Source organism: Diabrotica virgifera, chromosome 4 (genome assembly GCF_917563875.1).
Source record: "Diabrotica virgifera virgifera chromosome 4, PGI_DIABVI_V3a".
In the NCBI taxonomy this organism is placed as follows: domain Eukaryota; kingdom Metazoa; phylum Arthropoda; class Insecta; order Coleoptera; family Chrysomelidae; genus Diabrotica; species Diabrotica virgifera.
The window spans coordinates 179,855,246-179,879,199 of NC_065446.1; the positions used below are offsets into that span (position 1 = coordinate 179,855,246).

General features: G+C 31.5%; 1 protein-coding gene across 1 annotated transcript in view; it reads left to right on the forward strand.

The window, feature by feature from the left end:
* The window catches only part of LOC126883271 (guanine nucleotide-binding protein subunit beta-5), an 84,436-nt gene extending 62,233 nt beyond the window's left edge, over positions 1–22,203 (forward strand). Inside the window, exons 8-9 of the mRNA XM_050648601.1 lie at positions 4,753–4,919; positions 12,914–22,203. Of these exons, the coding sequence (XP_050504558.1) occupies positions 4,753–4,919; positions 12,914–12,925 (179 nt within the window). The 3' untranslated portion in view covers positions 12,926–22,203. The remainder of the gene's footprint in view (positions 1–4,752; positions 4,920–12,913) is intronic.
* Positions 22,204–23,954: the final 1,751 nt, after the last annotated feature.

A 23,954-nucleotide genomic window follows, 5' to 3' on the forward strand; every position in this document is an offset into this window, starting at 1 on the left:
CGCATGTTTTCGCTGTAGTGCTTTTTTAACGCTTACTGAATGCTAATAGCCTAATAAAATAAAAAAAAGTCAAAATGTAAATTCGTACAGGTTAAAACAAATTTTATATCAAAGTTTAAGTGGGTACAAAAGATATTTTCAAGAAAGTATCCAAATCATACAAGGGGATCATTGTTTAAATAATAAAAAAGGGGTCATTTTTGCAAAAAAAATACTTTTTTAACTGCTGAGGTAATTCACTTATTAATGAAGGTCTATGGGATTTTTTTCTGCAAGTTTGAAGGGTAAATCTTTCACATAAGGCTTACTATATTAAATTTTACCCCCTATTTATTTAAATAATTGTATATAAAACTTCAAAAACAAATTTGCAAAAAATTATTTTTAGCGCTTTAAAAAAGCACTATTAAATATCTTGTTTTACAGATTAAGTTGCGCTATGTTACCAGTATTAAGTAAAAAAAAATTATTCGGAAAATATTTACTTAATATTTTTTGAGATATTGAATTTGTTTATTAAATGTTACTATATTTTCAATTGCAAAAACGCGGTTGTTGCCAAAGAAATATTCACCTGCTGAAGATCTCATTATTTTTATTTTTATGTATATTTTCGATAAATGTATTGATAAATTTAAATTTCAATTAAACTCCCCCCTAAAATGGCATTTGAAAATTATTCAAAGTTGTTTATAATTTGTTTTTTTAATAACGTCGCGGGGATTAAGTATTTTCAAATTCCGTTTCGATAATTGGGTTCCTGGGAATTGTTTACTAATTAACAAAATTTTTTTGTCGTTTTTTCTTCTTCTTTTTTTTTTCTTGTAGTTATATTGATACGGGCCCTTTGGGGCTAAATTTTATTAAGAATATCGAATCTCTAAGTTGTAGATTCTAGACCTAAAAATATTAAGATTTAATTAAAATCTCTTAAATAAAATGTGGCTACTTACTGAGTTACAGGGTGTTTTATTTAAAAATTATTGTTACCAATTACTTTAAAACTATTTGACGTATCCTTATCATACTTGGCAGAAAGTGTGGTTATTATATACCCTACTAAATTGTGATTAATAAACGTTTCTAGCTAGTTCCAGAGGCGTACGACAGGGGATAGTGAATGATTGACCCTTCCCAAATTCTACGCCACTGAGTGAATTACTATTTTAGCGAAATTTTTCGATTCTGCAATACTTTGTATGTAAATAGCTTTATTGGTATCGATAAAGTCATCAGTTTGAGAGATATTGGAAGTTTAAAATGAATGAATGAATGAATCAAAATAACTATGCCGTTTCATTTTGAACGTCCAATATCTCGAAAACTAATGACTTAAGCGTTACCAGTAAAGAGTATATTATTTACTTAGAAAGTATTGGAGAATCGAAAAATTTCGCTAAAATAGTAATTACCTCAGTGGCGTAGAATTTGGGAAGGGTCAACCACTAACTATCCCATGTCGTACGTCTCTGGTAGTAGCTAGAAACTTTTATTTGTCACAACTTAGTAGACTGTATAGTAGCCACACTTTCTGCCAAGTATGATAAGGATATGTCAAATAGTTTGAAAGTACTTGGTAAAAATGCTTTTTAAATTTTTAAATAAAACACCCTGTAACTCAGTAAATAGTCACAATTTATTTAAGTGATTTTAGACCAATCTTAATATTTTTAAGTCTAGAATCTACAACTTAGAGATTCGGCATTTTTAATGAAACTTAACCCTAAAAGGGCCCATAGTAATATAACTCCAAGAAAAAAAAAGAAGAGGAAAAAAAGACAAAAAAAATTGTTAATTAGTGAAAAATTCCCAGGAACCCAATTATCGAAACGGCATTTCAAAATATTTAATACCCGGGACGTTATTAAAAAACCAAATTATAAACAAATTTGAATAAATTTCAAATTCCATTTTAGGGGGAAGTTTAATTAAAATTTGAACTTATCAATGCATTTATCGGAAATATACATAAGAATAAAAATAATAGGATTTAATACAGGTGAATATTTCTTTGGCAACAACCGCGTTTTTGCGATTGATAATAGAGTAACATTTGATAAACAAATTCCATATCTTAAAAAATATTAAATATTTTTGGACCATTTTTTTTTATTAATACTGATAACATAGGGCAACTTCTCATGTAAAGTAAGATATTTTATAGTGCTTATTTAAAACGCTAAAAATATTTTTTTGCAAATTTGTTTTTAAAGTTTTATGTATAATTATTTAAATAAATAGGGGGTCACATTTAATTTAGTAAGTCTTATGTGACAGATTTACCCTTCAACTTTGCAGAAAATATTACTATAGACCTTCATTAGCAATTGAATGACCTCAGCAGTTAAAAAAGTATTTTTTTTGCAAAAATGACCCCTTTTTAATTATTTAAACAATGATCCCCTTGTATGATTTGGATACTTTTTTGAAAATATCTTTTATACCCACCTAAACTTTAATATAAAATTTGTTTCAACCTGTACGAATTTACATTTTGATTTACATGTAGTGTAATTTTATTTTACTAGACTATAAGGGTAAGTTTAATTTAATTGAACTAACTTGGGTATTAAAAATACAAGATCTTAAATATTTACTAATTAATGGAACAGATTTTGCAATAATTATTCTCGAAACATATCCAAGAGACATAAATGTGTGTCCTCTTCTTATCTTTTTTAGAGTTAAAAATAGTTGCATTGTTTGTGTTTTACAATATTTTCAATTAACTAAAGCGTATAAAATGAAACGTATGCAATCTAGGTCTGTATTGAAACTTCATCACAAGATACAGAATCACTTTCATTGTACCAATAGTCATCACTACCACTATATTCACTATTATCTTCAAATACAGAACTTCCTGATTCACTTTTTGTATCTTCAAATAATGTTTTAAGTCTTTTACAAAATTTACACTGAATACCTTTATTGAGATACCGTTTTTAAGGTAAAACTGTTTGGTTTAATTTAGGTCCTGATTGAACTAAATTTGTGAAATTGGGATCACACTGTCTCTTATCATCATTGTCCTCTAGAACTGACTTAGATGTAGAAGCGGCATCTTCAAGAAGCTGTCGTTTATCCCTTTTAAGGGCTGCTTCCCTCACAGGCTGAGAAAAAGCTCGTTTTCTGTCTGGTTGACAATCAAATATGTGCAGAACACCTGACTTAATAATTTTGGGACCACCCATAATCTTGAATTATATATAGTTATCCATGTCTTGTCCTAACTGCAACCAATAAACAAGTTTAAGTAGGCACATTTCATGAAACAACAACTAATATTTTTCTTAAAATAGAAAATGTCTTATTATGTACCTAATTAGATAAATACTCACATCGAAATGATCCTCACAGGCATAAAGACCTTTGCTACTTTGTGAAATATCCTTTTTATCTCGCCAGCACGCCTTTAGCCATTTTAATCGACGTTTTGGTTCTACTGATAGAGTAAAAAAATGTTTGTTCGATGTTCTGACAGTTATGCTTTGGCATTCCGGCACTATATAGTACTTATATTGTGCAGATTTGTTTTTAATTTTGAGAAAGTATATTATACATTAAATATACTATAATAAATACAATAATGTAAATGTAAACACCGAGCAAACAACACAATCATTCGACACGCACAAGTAGTAATGGCAAAATGCATTCAATGCAATAGTACACCGAACGGGCGAACGAGAGCAATGGTTGGTGACGTCAGACCCCTCTCTATGGTCTTTATGGTCCTCTCTGAACAAGCTTCTTCTTCTTCTTCCTTCTTGTGTGTAGGCTTTAAAGCCTGTTTCTTCTTCAATATTAGCCTCCTAAATTGTTTAAGTTATCGCACCATCTTTTTCTTGGTCTGTCAATACTTCTTCGTCCATTTGGTGACTTATCTCGTGCTATTCGCACTATCCTATCCTCTGCCATTCTACTAATGTGTTCGTTCCACTGCTGTTTCCGTTTTGTCACCCATGCTTTTATGTCTTCTACATTGCATGATCTTCTTATGTTTTCGCTTCTCTCCCTATCCAACAGACTTTTCCCTGATATTCGTCGAAGTATTTTCATCTCTGTTGTTTCTAGTAGTCGTCTCATTTTAGATGTGTCAGGTCTTGTCTCCGCCGTCTATGTCAATATAGGTCTAATTGCTGCTTTAGAGATTCTTGCTTTTGTGTCTTGTCTTAGGTGTTTGTTCTTCCAGATTGTGTCATTACGAGATCCCGCCGCTTTACTTGCTTTTAAGCTTTGTTATTGTACTTCCTCTTCAACATCTCCGTAACTGGTTATATCTATTCCCAGATATCTAAACGTTGCTTTCTGCTTTATTATTTTCCCATCAATTTCGATTTTACATCGTAGTGGGTATTTAGATATTGTCATACATTTGGTTTTTTCTGCTGATAATATATTGTATTTCTTGGCTGTTGTATTGAAGATGTGTGCTAACCTTTGGACATCGTCTTTTGTCTCGGCGATTAATGCGGCGTCGTCTGCATAACATATTATTTGGATTTCTTTGTTCCCCATTCTGTAACCATGACCTTTACGTACTGCTTCTATTATTTCGTCCATTATTATGTTAAAGAGCAGTGGGCTTAACGAGTCACCTTGTCTGACTGAACAAGCTGAAATATAAAATGCCTCTTAGTTTCCTTTTACAGGGAATTATAGTATATTACAATTTATTTATTTATATGACAAATGATAATTTCAAGAATTTTAGAGTCAAATGTTTTAATTTCCATTAATGTATTTTAGGACGTTTGCTATTTGCTGGTTACAATGATTACACTGTTAATGTTTGGGATACGTTAAAATGTGCAAGAGTGTGCTTACTCTATGGCCACGAAAACAGAGTATCTTGTTTGCAAGTTTCTCCAGATGGAACAGCTCTTTCAACGGGATCTTGGGATTTCACTCTGAGGGTAAGTAATATTTTTATATCAGTAATTTTGTCAAAAATATTAATTAGTTCAGTTTTAATCATGTCGAATGTACTTTTTACTAATTTTTTACTAATATGTTAACTTTTTAAATTTTATGTAAGTCGAATCACCCATTTTTTCTATAATAATGTTAACCTTAAACTTTAAACCCAGACTGCTCCAGTTTTTTTTTTTGGTTAGGCAGACTTTGAGATAGGAAGTGGTAAATTCTTACAGAATTAAAAAATTCCAAGTGCTAAATTGTTAAATAAAGTGTAGGCATGGCACACCATTCAAAAGGTTTCTTTGTTGTTAATTCAATAATTTTATTGTTTTCGAATTGGATACAAAAATTAACAGAAAAAAAAAATAAAATCATTTGTTTGACGGCATTTACTACAGCGAACTATACTACTTATAAACTTAAGTAATACTGTTTAGTTATAGTCAATTAATAAAAAAACAATTATTTTAACTTACCATATATTCAAAATCTTGACCCGTCAAAATGGCCCGGTCCAAACAGCCCCGTCAAAAAAGCCCCGTCAAAATAGCCCGGATACAAAACAGCCTCGACAAAATAGCCCGTAAACAAAATAGCCCCGACAAAATAGATCGCACACAAAATAGCTCCGGTCAAGACAGCCCCCCACTAAAACAGCCCCGGCGAAAACACCCCCAATAAAAAATTTTACCTTTTAACGGAGTACCATTTATTTTAATCACTATTCTAATTGGGAAATAAGCCACAATTTGACTTACAAAAATATTTTATTAACGTTTCGACTTCCACTTCGGACGTCGTTGTCAAAATACAAAATATTAATAAATTAAACAAAAATGTTGTTGCTTAGTAAAAAAAATCTTCTAATAATTTAATTTAATCTGACTCATTCATATCGGTAATTCAGATATACAGTATGGTGCAAATGAAAGGAATAAATTCGTTATTTCGTAAACCGCTAAAGAAAAAATTCTGAAATAGGTCGTTTTTTATTTTTTTGTTACGATATTTTGGTATATATGTCATACTAGTGGCGTCATCCATCTGGGCGTGATGACGTAATGGATGATTTTTGTAAATGAGAATAGGGGTCGTGTGCTAGCTCATTTGAAAGGTTATTTAATTCTCTATTCAGTAATATAAACATTTACATAATTATTCATACAAAGTGTCCAAAAACTTTTTTTAATTTAAATTATTTTAAAAAATACTAGATTTGTTGTAGAAGGTATATTTTAAAATACCCTAAATAAGGGTCACCTTAAAACAAAACGTTTTCGGATTAAGAAATCCATCATCAGTGTTTCTAAAAGCCAAAAAATAGCACGCCTTACAGGAAGTTTATTTTCTTCGTGGATTTTTTAAATTATTTGACAAAAAAAGAAGAATGTATATAATTTATTTAATTCAAAATACATTCTACTGCTGCCAGAAAACATAAAATATGTTTATATCACAAATAAACATTGATTTTCGCTTAAATTAAATGTTCAAACTTCCAAGAGGCAGATGGCTGGCGGGAGCTAGCTTGAAAATTGAATTTAATCGAAAAGCAGAACACATTTAATCAAAACAGAAGACAGTGTTCGAGTTCTCTGAAAAGACCATTTTTATTTAACGTGATTAAGATAAACATCTGAATAGAGGATAATTACCATTTCTGAAAAAATGTATTTTTAAGGCATTATTTCATGATGAATTCTGAAGGGAGCTTTTTTGTCGGGACTATTTTGTCGGAGCTATTTTGTGTGCGGGATATTATGTCGGGGCTATTTTGTCGGAGCTTTTTTGATGGGGCTATTTTGACGGAGCTTTTTTGATGGGGCTATTTTGACGGGGTACTATTCAAAATGGTTTCTCGTGACTGACCTAACCTGAAAAGGCTTTTGACAAGGTCCGACACAACAAAATGTTAGAAATATTGAAAACAGCTTTATTGAACGATAAAGATTTACGAGTAATTACAAATCTGTGCTAGCATCAAGTGGCAAGAATAAAAGTTGAACAAGAACTATCGGATAAAATAAATATCAAAAGAAGAGTGAAACAAGGGCGTATATTAACGCCTTTACTATTTAACTTATATGCTGACGAAATATTTAAGGAAGCCTTAAATATAGACAACATAAGGTAATATTGTGAATTTTGCAGCCGTGAACAATATTAGATATACCGACGATACCTTAGTGTTGGCTGATTGCGGAGAAAACCTTCAAAGTTTAATTAACAAAATCAAACAGGATGAGAGCTGGGATCCAATCACAGAAATTAAAAGGCGAATAGAACTAGCCCAAGCTACTTTTGTAAAAATGAGAAACGTAATTGGCATCCACGACCTTAGTATTGACTTTCGCGTTGGAATGACATATTGCTATATCTTTCCAGCCATACTGTATGGAGTGGAAGCGTGAACTCTAAATGAGGCTATGCTTAAAGCCCAATTTATCTTACGACGGGACGTGGACGGCACGTGCCATAGAGCAATAGACGGCGCACGACCCCGTTGTCTCTCCGACCCGTTGTACGATAAACTAGCCAATGCTTTTCCTATCAGACGATTCTTCAACGTGCCCCGTAAGACAGCCGTGTCGTCCACGTTCCTGTCGTAAGATAAATCATCCTTGAACGCTTGGAAGCCTTTGGTATGTTGGTATACAGACGACTACTAAGAATACGTGCACGTTCAGAGTGGAGCGAAGAAAGAGTGCGAGCAAAGAATAAAGAGCAAAGAAGTGCTAAACCAGAGTGGGAGCTGGTAGTTACGCGAGACGGGAGTTTAGTTCTTTCCCACTCGGCAGTTATAGATAGATATTTTCTTTTTTTTTTTTTCGAAAACTCCTCATTGAAAACGTGGTACTTCCTGACTCGCGGAAAATGTTAGAGAATTCATCGTAATAATCAATCCCGCGGTAATCACGGTGAATTTCGCCATTTATTCAAAGAGCTACAGGAGGATCCCGTCAAATTAAAAGCATATTTCATATTTCATATTCTCCATATAAAATGGAGACTTTTGACTACCTACTCGAAAAAATCCAAAACAAATAATTAATAATTGGCCAAGACATGGAAGAATTTCAACAAGAACCACATCTTACCTGCTGAATGTCTTAAGGCGAAGATAGTGTGAGCACCGCGCCGTCGTGGCGCAGTTAATGTTCGTTAAAATTTTTCATTTTGACGAACCTTCCGCGATCCAGAGGAAACTTACGAACATTTAGTAATTGTAGATAATCATGTCTCTGTCCTGTATGTACTTCTACTACATCTTATTTTGGTATTGTTTTGAAACTATTTTCTAGTGGCATCTTATGCAATTTACTATTTTATGTGGAATAAGCCACAATTTGAGTTTGAATCAAGTTTATTTGACGTTCGAAATAAACAGTAAAAAAATATCTCTAATAAAATATTTCAAACGTTTCGTGTTGATTTTGAGAGTAAACTAAATGTAAGACAAAATGTTTACCTTGTCGATATCGTATCATGAGGTTTTTTCCTCGTTATTTACTATGGGATCACTAACAGAAGATTTCACTGTAATATTTATGATCTTCCTGATATTCTCTGATTTTCTTTCTTCTGATTTCGGATATTCTTAAGTTAAAGTTGATTTCATGTAATCGAATGAACTATCATCTTCCAATAAAGTCAACCCTTTCGCGTTTCTGCGCTGCTCTCCTGGTATAAAATCGTAAAAATTCTCGAATTTTAAGCGATTGTTTCAGTCCTGAACATTTCAGAGACTACTTTTTTCGCTTTCCGGTGACACAATTATAATATATCTGCTTGTTCCAACTGCGTCGCTTCACCAGAAACAAAATTAGAACTATAGAACGCACAACTCTTCCAAGTTGTGCGTTACCTTTTTCGCTTTCCGGTGACAAAATTGTAATAAATCTGCTTGTTCCAACTCCGTTGCTTCGCCAGAAACGAAGTTAGAAAACTATAGACTCTTCCAAGTTCTGCGTTACCTTTTTCGCTTTCCGGTGACACAATTATATATCTGCTTGTTCCAACTGCGTTGCTTCACCAGAAACGAAGTTAGAAATCTATAGGCGTTGACTGATAAATATACCGTATTTATCAATCGACGCTATAGGTTCTTTCAAGTTGTGCGTTACCTTTTTCGCTTTCCGGTGACAATTGTAATATTCTGCTTGTTCCAACTGCGTTGCTTCACCAGAAACAAAGTTAAATTTTTGATTTATGAATATTTTTTTTATATTGATAACGATTTCCTAAGTGCAAGTCGAAACGTCAAGTAAACTTGATTTCAAACTCGAATTGTGGCTTATGCCCAAATAAAATAGTAAATCTTATTTTGTATTTCTCACGCCGGTAAGAAGACAACAATGAAATGACCTTTTTTACATTGGTCCGCATGTATATTTTTTATTTCAGCTTCGAGATGGATGACGTCACTAGTATGTAAATGCCCAAAAATCGTAATTTAAAAATAAAAATCGACCTGTTTCGGGATTTTTTCTTAAAATCGTCGGTTTACGAAATAATGAATTTATTCCATTTGGTTTTGCCACTGTAGAACTAATAATAATCATTAAGTTACATAATATTTATTTACATAATTATAAAATTGCATAAAGTTATAAATTTAAAAAGTCATCGTCGTCATCTGAATAGGGAATCTTTCTATCACATAACAGCTTTCTTTGAAACACTTCAGCTATCAGGGCATCGAGATTCATTTTTTCGCACAAAGAGTGCGAGCGGAGAAATCAAACTTGTTTGGTTTCGCCGCTTTGCTCTTTGCTAGCACTCTGTGTACCTCCGTTTCTCAGTATTAGTTTGATTTCACAGCTTTGCTCTTTGCTCGTACTATTTCTTCGCTCCACTCTGAACGTACCCTAAGCTGGTTCGACAGAGTTAGAAATGAGAAGGTCCTTGGACGGCTGAACCAAACAACACACCTGATCAATATAATAAAGAGACGCAAGCTGAAATACTTCGGAGACACTGAAAAATATGGACTTTTGCATCTGATTATTCAGGAAAAGATTCAAGGTATACGTGATCCTGGTAGAAGAAGAACATCATGTCTGAAACATCTAAGACATTGGTACGGAAAATCGACTTCATCATTATTCAGGACTGCTGTCAATAAAGTGACGATAGCGAATATAGTAGCCAACATGATATCCAACGATCGATAACGGTCATGGAACTTGAAGATTTTATTCCTCTTACGTCAGTTAAATTTAGTGGTTTAGTTTTGTATACCATACTTTTTAAATAACCCCATAAAACAAACTCCAATAGCGTAAGTTCAGATGATCGTAATGGCTATATTTCATCATAAATGGTGCTAGAGCCCTATAAAAGAGCCTCAACCTTCCCAAGTCTATTACACCAGTCAGTTCTATCCACTGCCAGCTGTTGCCAGTTTGCTGCGAATATTTTTCTTCCATCCTCATCTACACCATCCTTCCATCTGAGTTTTGGCCTACCGCTATTTCTACTTCCCACAGGTTGTGACATAAGGATTCTTCTAGGAGGGTTGTTCTGCTGTGATCTTGCTAGATGTCCTGCCCATCTTAGTCTTTCTATTTTTATAAGAGATACTACGTCTTTACCACCAAATGTATGTTTATATCTGTGGTATATCTCGTAGTTCTACTTCAAACTCCATTTTCACAGATGCCACCGAATATTCCTCTCAGGGTCTTTCGTTCAAATATAAGCAGATATGGCTCTATTTACCGATTTAAAAATATTCTGCCAAGAAACTACCGGACATTTTGAAACTTGAATGGAAAATAGAATTTGACAAGATGTTGATATGTCATATAAGGATGTGACGTGTTACACAATTTGGAGAACAAGTCCACGGTTGCTCAGAATCGGAAGAGATATGGGGTGGTTCTTAACAAGATGTTATTAAAATGCTCTTATTAGCTTAGAAATAAAAAATATAGAAAAATCCAGATAAGAATATCAAATAAAAAGAAATAAAATATTGGGCGCCACTGGTTACCTTATGGGAACCAAAAAAATACAAAAATAAAAATATTAAAAGAAAAGATAACTAACTCAAAAATTAAACAAAAAAACATAGTCAATATAAAATATACAAAATACTTTATTAAATGAAAGCAAATATGGCGTGACTTACCTTATCTATGTCTTTACTCAGAAAATTCTTTGTTGTACTTACGAAACAAGAGAGAAAGAAAAGAGAAATAATGAAATTGTATTTTGCAAATCAATCATTATTTATTGAAACAAAATGAAATTAAATCTGTGATCTCTTACGGTGTTACAAATAGAGATCGTGATTACCAGAATAAAAATGAAAAGTTTTACATAGAAAAAATAATACCTTGTATAATATCATAGTCTGTATCTTCTTGGTTGGTTTTAAGTCCAAGGCACAATTCACTCCACTAAATTTCACTTTACATATGAATAGATACAATAACAGTACATCAGGTTATTCCCATAGTTTATGGAAAAATTCAGCATTGAATTTATTTTTTAAAACAAAACAGCACTAGTCGAACAAAATTCTTAAAAAAAATTGTTTTCTAATTTATTAAACGGGATCAAAAAAATACTAAATAAAAGTAACTCCTTGCTTTAATTGTGATGTTAAAACTAGTATGCTTCAAGTGGAAATCGGTGGGACTGCCCATTTTATCAATGAAATTAGATATGTCTCAGACACTCCAGAAGCCGCTAACGATAAAATGTTTTAACATCGCATTAATCATTGTAAATTATTCGAGGGATATTAGTACAATGAAAATAATAAGACAAGAACTGGACAATAATGATAATAAAGAATAAATTTAAAGGTTTTTCTACTTTAATGACAAAAATAGCAAGCTCATTAACAGAAACCAATTTAAAATTATTTTGCACATCATATTTGAAACATTATTTGGTTGACAAATCTCATTTTTGTTGGCACACAAATGTTTTAATTTGTCTGGACTAAATTACAGTTCTGTTAATCTTAAGAGGAATATGTTACTATCAAAATTCACAGTGTTGCCAAACTGAATTTTGATATTTTGGGTGTAAATTTTTTCCACCGATCTCCGAGGGTACAATAACACAAAACAAAACTCCTGCTTGCATGTAAGAAAAATTATACCAATAGTGGTATGATAATATCGACATCCGCTTAACAGTAGCGAGAATGCCGGAGTTCACGCTGTAAACCGCCATGTATGCTGTCCAAAGACACTTGCAACTACATTTTAAACTTCACCATACTCGAACTAAACTGGAACCTCCTGACGGCTCAAACTAGACTTGACTTCTTGACGGCTCTAACGTGACTGACTGTCCTCGTCCCAATTCAAGACAAGATTCCTAAACCAAACGCCCCTTCCAGAAATCAATCGATCTTCCCATCAATAATTCAACGACCAATTACAGACTTAAGACACTCAATTAATCAAAATCTTGACCAATAGAAAATTACAAATTACGCTCTGGGTTAAACCCTCTGACGCACACCAAAACAGCTCGTCCAATCCTGAAGAGAATAAACAAACAGATCTCAATAGTTCGTACCACCTACTTTTCCCATGAAAATAGCTGAATCGGCTCTAACAACATCTGGCCCTGCTGAACACTTGGACTTTTATCTCTGAACCACTTATCCTATAACATAAACATTTTCCAGTCTCGCTGTCGGTAAAAACAATTTACTGAAAGATTTATGACTTCGATTCTTTTGATAAAAAAACCGATAATCCATCTCACGAGGGAATAACGGCTAACAAAACAGAGAACTTAAAAATATTCATGTGAATCGAGAATGAATTACGTAATACCATAGATTTGCGAGAGCCGATGATGCTCTGAAACACAAACTTGGTTTTGACGAATTTAAGTAGCGAAAGTGTCAGTGATTAGAAAATACTAGTGACCTTCGCACCGTTACAATTTCACTACTCATACAATAAATTTTTGCCTGCAACATTTTCTTTTTAGATTTAACAGGTTTTATTTCTTACAGGTATGGGCTTAATCTGCCAATAGATGTATACTTTCTTCTGCCAGCTGTCGTTACGGTTGCGTATGGAAGTTGGAAATGTTTATAGTCACCCAGATATAATGATATATTTTACACATTGGATTAAAAGTTAAATGATCGGTAATGACACTGAAGATCCAATGAAAATAAAATAAAACCTAATATAGTTCCGAAACTATTGTGGAATTACCATATTATCTTACCATACCTTATTTAATGGGAATTAACCACAATTTTCACTGAAAATATGTTTATTTTGACCATTCATTTTGTTACTTAATAATACAACAAGCTCTTGTCTCTAACTAATTAATTTTATATGTCTCATTCATAATGACAATTTAGACATATATTTTAAATTTTAAACTAGAGGACTTAAGATATTGTCAATTTTTTTGGGGACATTTCTGGGGGCATTTCCGGGTCCACTTTATCAAGGGATAGTTTATTTGATTCTATGAAATCAAAAAGTTGAGAATACCTGTCAGAAAAAATGGTAGCATCTGTATGTATAAAATACAAAAGATTAATAAATTAGGATAAACAAATTTATTACTTAATAAATTGTTCATCCCAATTTATTAATGTCTTGTATTTTAACGTCAAATAAACTTAATTTTAAAGTAAAACTGTGGCTTATTCCCAACAAAAATAGCAATTTTTTATACAGGAATCTCTCAATATGTATATGTAACTTGCTAAAAAATATTTGATGTATTTTATATGTGTACTTTGTTACTATTCCTGATTTCCAACTTGCAAAAACGTATACATATATATCGTAGACGTCATTTATTGATAGTAGAAAATGAACAAAGTCTGCATTTAAAAATAGGTGTTAGAATATGTTAAACAGTATTATTTTTTATTTAAATACTGTATTTTTAGGATATTAGCTCGAATTTTATTCTCGTTTTAATAAATTTAATATATTTCTATTAATTTGTTACTCGTCAGTTGCCTCTGTTACACTAAAACAAAATGTCAACATCAAAATATAGATTTTATTAAAATATACAACTTTGTAATATTAACTACTGTATGTTTTTACTATATCGACTTTATCTCTATGGTGAAAAAATAAAACATTCTACAGTTGATAATGCTGGGCAAGGTTCAAGGTAAAGGCGACATAGGACGAATAAGAATGTCCTGGTTGGGAAATCTCAGATAATGGATTGGATACAATTCAATACAATTATTTCGTACAGCGACCTTAAACATAAGTATAACAATGATGATTGCCAACTTCCGTGGCTGAGAAAGCACCTTAAGAAGAAGAATAATAATGTATAAAAATGCACTATACTATAGACTAACGAAGAATGCATAATGGTGCAACATGGTATAATAAATAATCGATCATGTATTTCAGAGCTGTTATTTGTTCTCTTTCTATATTATTAAATCTGTTCGAGTATCTACTGATTATTCTTCTGTAAGTGCCGTTTTCCAATCGGTGTTGGATATCATCAGTATCTTTACTCTTTCTACCACTTAGTCCAGAAAGCCACTGCGCATCCGCTAGGAAAAATATTCCGATTCGGATTTTTTGCACAATCTTACTCAAAAAGTACCCCTTTTAACAAATTTGCATGTTGCCAGGACCAAAAGTGGGTCAAAAATTTTTTAAACGTTTTTTTTTTCCTAAAATTATTTTTTTTGCATGAAACAAAGTTTTTTTCTTAGGTTTTTTCGATCATTCCAACAGAAAAGGTCTCTAGTGACTTTTCTCTAAAGTTGATAGATTTTGACATATAAGCGATTAAAAATTGAAAAATTGCGAAATCGGCCATTTTTAACCCTCAAAAACTATGTGAAAAACTGAAAATTTGAATGTTGCCAAGGTAGGTAGATATTCTTTAAACATCTATTGATGAAATCCCAAAGAGTTTTTTGCAATACAATATTCAAAACTCCTTTGTTTTTAATTGCTAATCAAGCGTGCGCGACACTATTTTCCACCGTTGCATGTGCATACAGTATGGTGCAAATGAAAGGAATAAATTCGTTATTTCGTAAACCGGCGACTTTAGGGAAAAATCCCGAAACAGGTCGAGTTTTATTTTTAAGTTATGATATTGTGGCATATATGGTATACTAGTGACGTCATCCATCTGGGCGTGATGACGTAATCGATGATTTTTTTTAAATGAGAATAGGGGTCGTGTTCTAGCTCAGGGGTTCTCAATCTGTGGTACATGTACAGTTATATTAAAAAAAAAAGGGTACAAGTATTAGAAAGGGAAGTTAACGTCATCCTATTTGTGTACAACCGGCTGGGATTTTTGGAGGTTATCAAATGTCATAAGTGATCAAAAATGCAACTCATAGACGTCAAAGACGTTTAATTTGATAGAAGGTTTAACGTTACGTACAATAAAAAATTAATATGCCTCGTCATTTAAGTGAGATTGAAAAGGCTCAAATAATTACGAAAATGGAAGAAGGATGGTCAATTCGTGCGCTAGCAAATTTCTATAATAGAAATTTGAAAACAATCTTCAGAATTAAGCAACGATGGGTCCAACAACAATCATTAAAAAGAAAAGTTGGTTCAGGGCGTTCCAAAGTATCCACTCCTCAACAAGATGCTGTTTTAGTTCAATTCTTAAGAGATAATCCATTTGCGACGTCGAAGGAATTCAAGGATTTATACGGGATTTCCTGGTGCCCAACCTACTGTAAGCAGAAGGATCAATGAATCTGAATTAAAAAACCGACCAGCTGCTAAAAAACCATTAGTAACTGTTGAACATCGGCAAGCAAGAGTAATATTTGCACTAAACTATGTTTACCGCAACCCACAATTTTGGAACAACGTCATTTTTACTGATGAAAAGACTTTTCAGTCGACCTATAACGGTCAAATCCGTGTTTATCGTCCAGCCAATACTAGGTTTGAAGAACGATATATTCACTCTCATAATAAATCTGGACGTTTTTCTGTAAATGTATGGGGTTGGATTAGTATACATGAACCTGGTGTTTGTTGGCGATTAGAGGGAAGATTTACTGCCGACAATTACATTAACGTTTTGGAACACGTAATGCTCCCTTCTATTGAGCAATTGTATCCTAATAATACTTTTATATATCAACAAGATAATTGTTCAGTCCACACTGCCCATGCCGTAAGGAATTGGTTTCAAACGCAAAACCTGGAAGTATTGCCATGGCCTGCGCACAGTCCAGATATAAATCCAATTGAAAACATTTGGGGCATAATTGCTAAAAAAATATATAAAAGAAATTTTATGCCACAAAATTCAGATCAATTGTGGGATACAATCTTAGAGTGCTGGGAAGATCTTGATCCAAATATGATATCTAATATAATTCAAAGTATGCCAAATAGACTAAATAAAGTTATAGAAGCAGACGGTTCTATCACCAAATACTAAATTCTATTTGTAACAGTCATTAAAATTATTCTTTATATAATTGTTGAATAAATGGTTTCGTCTAATTAATGCTCAACGCCAATGATTTATATTTTTAATAACCTGTGACATTTGATAACCTCCAAAAATCCCAGCCGGTTTTACACAAATAGGATGACGTTAACTTCTCTTTCTAATACTTGTATCCTTTTTTTTTTAATATAACTGTACCACTGGTGGTACATTTCATTAGGTGCGGTGGTACACAAAACGCAAAACCACTGCCAAAATTCAGCATATTTGTACTTAATTAGATTATCTACCTCCATAGTTAGGTCTATCTACATCTTCAGTTAGGTGGTACGAAAAATAATTATAAGAATTTTGGTGGTACATGGCTCAAAAACATTGAAAACCACTGTTCTAGCTCATTTGAAAGGTTCTTTAATTATCTATTCAGTAATATAAACATTTACATAATTATTTATACAGGGTGTCCAAAAAATGTTTATTAAATTAAATTATTTGACAAAAAAGAAGACTGTATGAAATTTATTTAATTCAAAATACAATTTACTGCTTTCACAAATCAAAAAACAAAGTTTATTTCTCAAATAAACATTGCTTTTCGCTTCTATAAAAAACTTCCAAGAGGCAGGTGGCTGGCCGGAGCTGGCTTGAACATTGAATTTAATCGAAAAGCAATGTTTATTTGCGAAATAAACATTTTTTAGTTTTTGGGTAACAGTTAAATGTATTTTGAATTAAATAAATTACATACATTCTTCTTTTCTTTTCAAATAATTCAATTAAAAACTTTTTTGCACACCCTGTATAAATAATTATGTAAATGTTTATATTACTGAACAGAGAATTAAAGAATCTTTCAAATGAGCTAGCATATGACCCCTATTCTCATTTAAAAAAATCATCGATTACATCATCACGCCCAGATGGATGACGTCACTAGTATACCATATATGCCACAATATCATAACTCAAAAATAAAAATCGACCTGTTTCGGGATTTTTCCTTAAAGTCGCCAGTTTACGAAATAACGAATTTATTCCTTTCATTTGCACCATACTGTATACACATGCAACGGTGGAAAATAGTGAGGCGCACGCTTGATTAGCAATTAAAAAACAAAGACATTTTGAATATTGTATTGCAAAAAACTCTTCGGGATTTCATCAATCGATGTTTAAAGAATATCTGCCTACCTTGGCAACATTCAAATTTTCAGTTTTTCACATAGTTTTTGAGGGTTAAAAATGGCCGATTTCGCAATTTTTCAATTTTTAATCGCTTATATGTCAAGAACTATCAACTTTAGAGAAAAGTCACTAAAGACCTTTTCTGTTTGGAATGATGAAAAAAACCTAAAAAAAACGTTTAAAAAATTCTTGACACACTTTTAGTTCTGGCAACATGAAAATTTGTTAAAAGGAGTCCTTTTTGAGTAAGATTGTGCAAAAAATCCGAATGGGAATATTTTTCCTAGCGGATGCGCAGTGGCTTTCTGGACTAACGGCTCTGAAGAGTTCTGTTAAACCGCTTTTAAACCAGTCCCTTAAATTTTTCAACCATGACACTTTTCTTCTTTCTAGACTCCTCCCTTCTTTCTCATTGTGTTTATTATTTCATATTTTTTGCCTATTTCTCGCAATACTTCCGTTTCTCATGAATAACTTAAAAAATTTAAATTTGATAGAAAAATTCACTAAGAACGAAATTGTAGCTAATAAAAAAACTTCGCGTCGGAAAGACGTATGTAAACCCAATAACGACTGAGTTATTGCTCTTTAAATGATGGTTATTTTCGAAGAACCTCGAAATGGAGAACCTTCTCAAAGAGAAGAGAATCTCAAATAACTCGAATGTGGTGCAATTTTTTGGGAAAACTTAGAGATATCTTTTAAAGTTCATTAAAAAACTTTTCAAATGAGCTCTGATAAAAGTTTTCTGCATAAGAACTGACTGACTTATGACGAAAATAAAGTCGCTTCCTGCTTTTTCAACGAAAACTTTTCGTTTATAAATTCGCAAAAGTGTGTGTGTGTTATTACGTTGCCGCTCCTGAAATATGTAGAGGCTACCTTGCGATGGATTCCTATGTAGTTTTGTCTTCTGAATCCAAATCTGAAAACGGCATTTCGCTATCTCTAACCATCTTCGAGATATCCGACCTCAAAGTCGTCATTGTGACGTCACAAGCCTCCTTTAAATTGTCATTTTCTTCCGACATAGAAACGTCAACTCTACTTTGTTTTCGTTTGACGCAACTAAACGTCAACATAAAATTGAAATGTCAAATAAACAAATTTTATTTATTTATGTTAATGTAATGTTAAATTACAGTTCACTATTTTCAAGGAAAACTGTTTATTTTGTATTTGTTTATTTATATTAGATATCAAATCTATTGGGACCGTGCAAGTTCGGAAAAGCGACACCTATTTCTACGCTCTGAAGTTTTATTCGCATTTTTAATTATATTGGCCAATCATATGGTCCTGGTTACTGGATAATTGTCAAGGCCATAGTCCAAAAAAAATAATAAGAAGAAAAACAATTGTATGTAGTAAATAAAATTAGTTATTAAAATGCAGTATTGCAAGCAAAATACAATTAATTAAATTTACCTTTATATAATAATTGCATATCATATCAATATTGTGAAGCAATATATAATTTTTCTTCTTAAATGATAATAGGTATGAAATGTACGTCAATTTGACAATTTCAGTTGACAATATGAATTATTTAAGAAAGTTGCAATATTTCTCCGCTATTCGCGCACGATCGTTTCGTGTATCCCTTCCAAGTACTTGCACACTGTGAATATTATACAAGGTATGTCACAAAATATGAAGTTCGATCAAGATTAAAGTATCTTTTTTTTTCACAATATTGAAAAGTGTTATTATAAAAAGTTGTTTGGAGTTAAAAACTATGTTCTAATGTGCAATTATTATTTGTACATCCTTCTAAAGATAAAAAAAATATTTGAAAATTTTTCTCAAATTACGGATACCAATACCATTTTCATTCATAACTCTTTTATTATTAATTTTACGAAGAAAAGCTATTCTTCATAAAAAGATCTGCATGGTCTAAAATCTAAGATGCAATCATCACATATCAAATTTTATGAATTTTTTTCGAGGTATGTCAAAAAATATGAATTTCGTTCGAGAGTAGAGTATCTTTATAGATTTATGTTAATTAGGATATAATTGCATATTAAAACATAGCATTTAATACTGAACAACTTTTCATAATAGAAATTTTCCATATTATGAATTTAAATACGTAAATAAACAAAGTTTTCGTTATGATAGTGCTTGCATTTTCAGCTTGTTTTTTAATAATGTGTCTAACAATTAAACCCTCGTCATTACAATCTTAATAAAAATGAATAGCTTCCCACTTAAAATTAACTTTATTTAGGTATAATTGATACGATCCATGTGATTTGACTGGTTTGAAATGGTTAGTTTAGAAAAAATAGTTTATTAAATCGAAAATGGCATTTTTATAATTAAAAAAGTGCATTTTTCTTAATTAAATGTAAAAGGATTCATATTATGAAAAAATGTGTCAAATATTAATTGTAGGATTTTTTTTACTGAAAATTTTGATTTCTTTTTGTTTTTGTATCATGAATACTTTTAGGTTTATTTTAGAAAACTGCACTTTTTAAAATTTATAAAAATGTCAGTTTCGATTTTATCAACTATTTTTTCTAAACTGAGCATTCCAAACCGGTCAAATCACATGGATCGTATCAATTTTACCTAAATAAAGTCAATTTCAAGTGGGAAGCTATTCATTTCTATTAGGATTGTTATGACGAGGGTTTAATTGTTACATTTCAAAAAAAAGCAGGGAGCGACTTTATTTTCAGCATAAGTCAGTCAGTTCTTATGCAAAAAACTTTTATCAGAGCTCATTTGAAAGGTTTTTTAATAAACTCTTCTCAGGGGTGGAAAATGTTTTGGTTAAAATTATCACGGAATTCGCTAGAGAACCTAATTCTAAACAAAATTGTTCTATAATTTTTTTTGAAAACTCGATACTTTTTGAGTTATTCGTGGCTGAAAATTGGCCATTTTCATTTATACATAATACCTTTTCGAACGGTTTTTTTGCGAATACCTTAAAAACTATGCATCTAACTAAAAAACTATATTCAACATTTTGTAAGCTATAAAAAACAAAGAGGCACTTGTCTCCATAACTCTTTTAGTTATAATACAAAAAGAGATATGGTAGGTGAAAATAGTTTGTTTTTTTGGTACATTCTCAAATTGGTGTATTCAACTTGCAATAACAGAGAAACGGTTGATTTTAGGTGTATAATGCTACCATTACCTTTTGTAGTGCTTGAAAAGACCTTTAAAATGAGCTATATTAAAGGTTAATTACATTAAAACTAAGCGAGATATGCTGCAAACAAAATTGATAACTAATGTGTTTTAAGAAAAAATGAGAAGTAATTTTAACCCAAATCCACCAAAATGTAAATGCATCGTTTTCTTTCTGCCATACCTTTTACTATAGTGTTATTTCTATGTTCAGAAAGTTGGACGGGTTTAAAATGAATTTAAAAAAAAATCAAATTATATAGAACAAATTTAAATTTTCTTGTAACTTGAAAATGATAAGAGATACAGTAATGAAAAATAAAAAAGAAAATTTTTATCTGAAAAAACCCTACATTTTTGTGTGGTATCTTTTTTTCGTATCTCTTATCATTTTCGAGTTACATGGAGAAAAAGGAAGATTTTTAAGAAAATTTAAAAATGCGCTCTATAATTTGATCTTATTTTTTTCAAAAACCATTCATTTTAAACCAGTCCAACTTTTGAACATATAAATAACACTATAATAAAAAGTATTGTAGAAGGAATACGATGTATTTAAATTCTGATGGAAGACGGGTTAAATACACTTCTCATTTCTTCCTAAAATACATTAGTCATCAACTTTTTTGCAGAATATCTCGCTTAGTTTAAATGTAATCGACATTTAGTATTGCTCATTTTAAAGTTATTTTCAAGCACTATAAAAGTTGTAAGTATCATTATACACATAAAATCGACCGTTTCTCTGTTATTTCAAGTTGAATACACCGATTTGAGCATGCAGCAAAAAACAAACCTACCATATCCCTCTTTCTATTTTAACTAGAAGATTTATGAAGGAACAAATCTCTTTGTTTTCTTATAAACTATAGAAATATTTTATACAGTTTTTTTGTTAGATGCATAGTTTTTAAGGTATTCACAAAAATCCGTCCGAAGAGGTGTAATTTTCAACCACGAATAACTCAAAAAGTATGGAGTTTTTAAAAAATAATTATGGAACAATTTTTGCTTAAATTAGGTTCTCTAGCCTCTTCCGTGGCTATTTTAACCAAAACATTTTTCACTCCCGAGAAGGGGTGGTAACCACTTCCAAGATAAAAGCGCACATCGACATAGGGTAGACTTTGTTTCATGAGCTATTCCCTACTTACTGTGAAAATATCAAGTAAATCGATGTAGTAATATGGAATTGGGAGCCAAATACCCTCATTGACTGCCCTAGTTTCCTTTGTATTAAAAATAATACTTTCAAAGTGATCTACTAAGCAACAGATTTGAATAATAAAGATATTTAGAAAAACAACGTTGATCAAGTCAATTGCAAATAAATCCAAATGGTGTCATAGCGAGTTTTATTAAGACAGCCTTTATTTGACACTGTTCAGCACTAGTCAAACAGTATAATTTAAAGTAATGTATAGTTGTTATTTTGCTCATTAATAATTGTATTATAATTATGTATTAATACCATATTTTATATTTTATTTTAATAATATAAAAGTAGTTGAATATTAATTTGGTTATTTTATTCACATATCGAAATTTAATAATCTTATCCTACTCCTTGTCATGATAATCTATATCCAAGGACTTAACGGTCCCGAAGGAGAGGGATAGGTATTACCAGTGGCGGTTGTTGACCAAAAAAACTGGGGCGGCAAGGGAACACAACCGGTGAATAAACAAGATAAGGTGCCTTTTTAACGAAGATTATAATACAAAAGTCCTTAAAAAAGGAAATAATATTAATTATCAAAAGACGAAAACTTGTTTTACTCCAGGCTGTGGGTGAAAAAACGTGATATAATTCAGGAATTTTTGAAACCTATCAGGTGTTGTAAAGGACGATGCCAGGAATAACTTCTACTAAAATGTAACCAAAAATAATGTGCGCTTTTTTTATTGCGATTTTCATTTGTTAAATTTGCAATTTTTAATGATTTTTAATTTTGCGGCTTAGGATATTGATTTTAGAGAAAAACTTTTTAATAGAAAGTTGTAGTAAATTAAAAAGCCTACAATTTGAGGTATGGTAAGTTTAATTTCGTTAATTGGTTATTGCAAAACACCCGGTCCAAAGGTCCAAAATGGCCGTTTTTTACAATTGCATTATTTATTGTACAAATAATTTTTTTAAAGCTGTAAAATGAAAATCTGTCAATTCCAAACATAAAAAAAACTTGTAAAGCCAGATTAACGAATTTGTTGCTTAGATATTATAAATTGTTTATCCCAAGAGGTCAAATGTCAAAGGCTATAACTTTTTGAAAAAAAATCGTAGGGAGTTGGTGAAACATCCAATCTCCTTCTAAAGAGTTATATTTTTATATTCTGATGTAAATAAATGCGTAAAACATTTTTAAACCTCTAATTTTTGGGTTTGAAAATAAAGGGGCAAATTTCGTTATAAACATTTAGAGCTGAAGCGGCCCTGTACATCCTATGAGTTTTTAACTTACAGATTATTGTTGCTGAAGATGAAACGAAGATTTATAAAAAAATAAAAAATTTCTACGACCAACTGAAGCCGAGATAATTTTTGGGTTTGAAAATAAAGGGGCAAATTTCGTTATAAACATTTAGAGCTGAAGCGGCCCTGTACATCCTATGAGTTTCTTTTCTTTTCTAAATAGCTTCAGAACAACAATGAGTTTCTAACTTACAGATTATTCTTGCTGAAGACGAAACGAAGATTTATAAAAAAAAATATAAATTTTCTACAACCGACTGAAGCCGAGATAATTGTTTTTTTATTCTTAAATCGTAGTGCCTTTATTTATAATAATTAAGAAATTATTTTACAGTAATTGACTAAAGAAAGGCTATATTATCTTAAAATAATAATTATTATAAAATATTACATTTATTACTACATTTAATTATTAAAAATTATTTTTAAAATCGGTGCTTTTGTAAACGGCCGAATTTGGCAAATCGCCCTGCTCGCTTCAAATCCGCGCGCTCGGAAAATTTTTACGTATTAAATTTTGACAGAAAACAATTTAATAAAATTACCATTATAATATACAGTCTATTTACTTTTATTTATTTTTCTTGATAAACTTTTATATGTGAAATCCAAAACGAATAGTCACTACAAGAAGAAAAAGTTTTATAAAAAACTTTTATATTTCACCAACTCTCTACGATTTTTTTCAAAAAGTTATAGCCTTCGACATTTGACCTCTTGGAATAAACAATTTATAATATCTAAGCAACAAATTCGTTAATCTGGCTTTGCAATTTTTTTATGTTTGGAATTGAAA